The sequence below is a fragment of the Loa loa genome (assembly GCF_000183805.2).
Source record: "Loa loa unplaced genomic scaffold supercont3.381, whole genome shotgun sequence".
NCBI lineage: Eukaryota > Metazoa > Nematoda > Chromadorea > Rhabditida > Onchocercidae > Loa > Loa loa.
The window spans coordinates 19606-24130 of NW_018108561.1; the positions used below are offsets into that span (position 1 = coordinate 19606).

The window sequence follows — 4525 nt, forward strand, 5'->3', positions numbered from 1 at the left end:
GAAATTTATCATCATATTTGGATTTTGTTAATTAATTTGAATTTAAATTTTATCATATTTTTAATGAAATTAGATTTTGAAATATTGTGAAAATTCTCGTTCAAAATTATCATTTAGTCCATTTTTTTTTTTTTTGCTTGAAATTAAAAATAAAACTTACAAAGCCATGTTTATCGGAAATATTATTCGTTAATTTTAATTTATGAAAATTTGCTCCTTTTGTCATCCAATGTTCACCGGTTGCTGGACTATCCGGATGTATGTACATACGTTTTGGCATTTCCGGATCTGCTTTACCAGCTACCATCCATCGTGAATTGTGAAATTTGTAGCGGCATTCATCAGCTGGTACAATGTCCATTAATAAAATATACTTGGAACGTTTATCCAAACCGGAAAGTTTCACTTTAAATGCCGGAAATATTCGCCTGCAATGTAAAAGAATAAAAAATAATAATAACCAAAAAGAAACTTGTAAAATTTTAAGTTATAAATTTCATTTTAAATTTTTATATAAAATTTTTGAAATAATTCAAAATTATAATTACTAAATTTTAATTAAATAGAAAATGACGTGACAATATTTTTTCCATTTCCATATATTTTCCATTCATCAGTACGATAATTTTATCCGTCTTTTTTTCTTTTAATTTTATTGCAATAACACATTACTGTTACCTGTTATCACTAATTAATCATATCAATCCTATCATTATCATTATTAAATATTTTCTAACCTTATATAATCCAAAAATGTTTCAACAAAAAATTTACTTGCTATAATTATCTCATTGATCATGTATTTTTACATTTTCAACAATGTTTGATAAATTTTTTTACAATTGATTTAATTAATTACGAACAGGTGGTAATGATTGAAAGATGGAAATATATTTGAGTCCCCAAATTCACACCCTTTAAAATACATGCTCAATTCGTTCACAATGTCAAACCAGATAACATCAATCAAATCATTTCTCTCTCTTCTAAAATTTTCCCCTTTACCCTTTTCTACCTGTTCTTACCTGTCCAACTTATCGCTAATGAAAACTACCCATTGTATTATCCATCTGTTTCGTTCATTCATTTCAAACACAAAAATGTAATAAATTTTGAAACAAAAGAAAACCATACAAATTGATGATATCTTTCGTATTGATTAGATAATATTTGATAAAATGATAAGTTTTTTTTCTTTTTGTTTTTTAACAGTGAAACAGAAAACAATTTTTTTCAATTTTAATTAAAAATTTCACATCTACAATCAATTTTTTCTCCACAAGTAATAATTCTAAAATTTTTGCTTTAAATTTTTCTAAAATTGCAATTTTAAAATTATTTACTTTGGAAAAAAAATTAGCAAGAAAAATGCCATGCAACAAAATAATTGAAATGAAAATAAATAGTGTTAATGTTTTGTTTATTACTTAAAATATTTTTGAGTACAAACATTGATTTTTGAGTATTTTAAATGCTTTTGAATATTTGAATTTAAATATTTGAGTTCGAGTCAAATTTTGAATATTTGGGAAGTTTTTGAATTATTTCCTGAGTGAAATTTTTTTTGATAATAATTTTCTGATAACAATTTATTTAAAAAAATTGCAATGAAAAAAATAAAATCAAAAAAAATTGAAATCTTAAAAAGTGATAAATTTAATTTTATCAGCACAAAATTTTTCAAAAATGAACGTGAAATAGTATGCATTTCTTTGTTTCCAAATTTATGCGCTTTTAATTAAAAATTTTAACTAATTATTATTTTTTCTATTTTTGATTTTATCAGTCATCAAGTGAGGCAATAAACATTCCTTATTTGAAATTTTATAAATAATTATAATACCTGTTAATCATTACCGAAATTAATTAATGAAACAGCATTTATAATAGTAATTATTGTAATTAATCGAATTTCAATCAAAAAAATGCGACTTTGTGGAAAAGGTGAAAATTTTTTTAAATATTTTAAATTTGATTAAAAATTTTATTGTATACAGTAATTAATTACATCGTGGGGAATTGTGTGTGATAAAAAAAAATTGTTGAATTTATCAAATTTATCATGAATTTGCCAAATTTATCATTGTAATAATAAAGAAGAAAAAGAAAACCATAAAAGTATTTGCCACATAATTAAGTGATAAGCATAATGTTAATTGTTATCAATTAATTTGTTACTCAAATATATGTACATGCTATTATCAACAATCATTTATTTGTTCATTTAGAAGTAAAAAAGTAGTAAAAGATTTTGTCCCAAAATTAATTAATAATTTCAGATTAGAGAGTAATTCAATTATTAATCGATAAGAAAATTTTGGTAATTATAATTTGAAAATTATTATTTATGATAAGAAGTAATTCGGTGCTAGAAAAAAAAAATTGGATTGCAAAAATATTGTTGAAATGAAACAAATTTCATTGAAAAAAATTAGCATTAATTTATTTCAACGCTAAGATTGGTTAATTAATAAATAAATTTGAAATGGTAAATGATATGATAATGTGAAAATATCAGTAATGAAATTATTATCATTGCTGAAATTATTTATAAAGTAGAATTTATTATAACATTTTGCTTGATTAAATTATAAATTCGAAAATAATGAATTAATATAATTAATAATATTAAAAATTATTTTTGCTTAGAAGATGTAAAAAAAAAAATTTTATTTTGCTAATATTTGGCAAATTATTCAATTTAATTTTGTTCCTTCCTTCTTCCCTTCTTTTTTCCCTCGTTTTATATTAATTCAATTTGGAATTTGTAATTTCAATCTTAACTATTGATTGATAAATTATTTTTAACAATAGATTGACAAAATCATTTTGTCAATTGAATGATAAAAATTACTTGATAAATTATTCTTAACAATTCATTATCCCTATTAATTGATTGATAAAATCATTCCTAACAATTGAATGATAAAAATTGATTGATAAATTATTTTTAACAATAAATTGATAAAAATGATTTTATCAATTGAATGATAAAAATTGGTTGAAAAATTATTCTTAACAATTGATTGGTAAAAAAAATTGATTGATAAATTATCCCTAGTGATTGATTGATAAAGTTATTCTTAACAGTTGGATGAATAAAAAAAAAAAAAACAAAACAGAGACATTAAAAATGTAATTTCATTTTTATTGTCTCAATTTCATACATCCATTAATTAAATTAAAATTAGTAAATTGCAATATGTTATCCCTCTCATCTGATCACTTTATAAAATGTCATAAATCTTTTTAACACAAATTCACAAAATTCGACGAAAAGTCAACTTGATGAAGGTGGAAGAGAAGAGAAGGAACGGTGACAATAAATGAGAGAATAAAAGGATTTGATAAATGAGATGATGGGAAAAATTTTGGATGAATGAAATGTGTAAAAGATTTTTGATCAAAATCTAAACAATTTTTCTTAAAATCGATTAATTCTTTTGATCATTAATCGGTTATCATAAGAACAAAATGTTACATAGAGATAATCAAATGCTACTTATCAGTGTTAAATTATCTGAAATGAGATAAGAGAAAAATGGAAATATTTGAAATATTTCAATTAAATTTCAAATATATATATATATATGGACTATTTTAGCATATATTGATATTTATGATAAATAAGATAAGTGATAAATCTTTGTTTTCTTTTTTTTTGTTATTGATAAAAAATGGTTTAAGATTTATTCAGCATATTTTAGATGTAAATTATACTTTTCTTTTTTTTTTTTTTTCTTTTACGAAAAAGCGATGATGAGTTTAAATGTGATAGATATAACTTACTGGAATATATATCAAATAAATGAAACATCTCGGGAATGATTACAATTTTAAGATTTAACTAATTTTGATAAATTACTTCGTATTTTTAAATTAAAACTTTTAATTCGTTGTCATTTTTTATCATTCTGTCATATTATAATTGTAATCTATTGATAAAACAAAAAATGCAAAAAAAATTGAATGACTTATTCAAATTTTAGATTGTAAGAAAATTTATTCATTCATTAAATTTTAAACAGTTTTTAAAAAATTAAAAATATTTTAAATAATTTGAATATTATGCTAAATGTTGTACATTACCGTTCTCATATCTAAACCAATTCCTATTTAAATATCACTCAAATTACGTTATTATAAAATAATTGATCATACAAAAGCTAATGTAAATGCTATATTTCCTATTTCATTGATTAATTATAACAAATAGTTTCAACATAAACGATACATTTCGTTGATCTTAATTTGTAAAATTAATTATTTCAATTTCAAATATTTAAATTTAAAATCATTTCTATCCTTAATTAATATTAATTATGAAATTCCATTATTTTCGTTCTTTTTCTCTCAAAATAAAATTTAAATATCAAAAAAAATAAACAAAAAAAAAAGGATTAGAAATGAAATTAAAAAAAAAATAAAAGGAAAAAAGGCATAGATCTTTAAGAGATAACAAATGAGTAATATAGTAAGTATAATTGTCGTTTTTTCCTTTTTTTTTTTTTTCTTTTTGCTTCTT

At 21.1% G+C, this 4525-nt stretch overlaps 1 protein-coding gene across 1 annotated transcript; it reads right to left on the reverse strand.

The window, feature by feature from the left end:
* Positions 1-109: 109 nt before the first annotated feature.
* LOAG_12914 (T-box protein AmphiTbx2/3) lies at positions 110-1087 on the reverse strand (the record flags this gene model as incomplete). The annotated part of the gene is made up of 2 exons (XM_003148426.1): positions 110-428; positions 1026-1087. 2 exons carry the CDS (start codon positions 1085-1087, stop codon positions 110-112), a joined length of 381 nt encoding a protein of 126 aa, XP_003148474.1.
* Positions 1088-4525: the final 3438 nt, after the last annotated feature.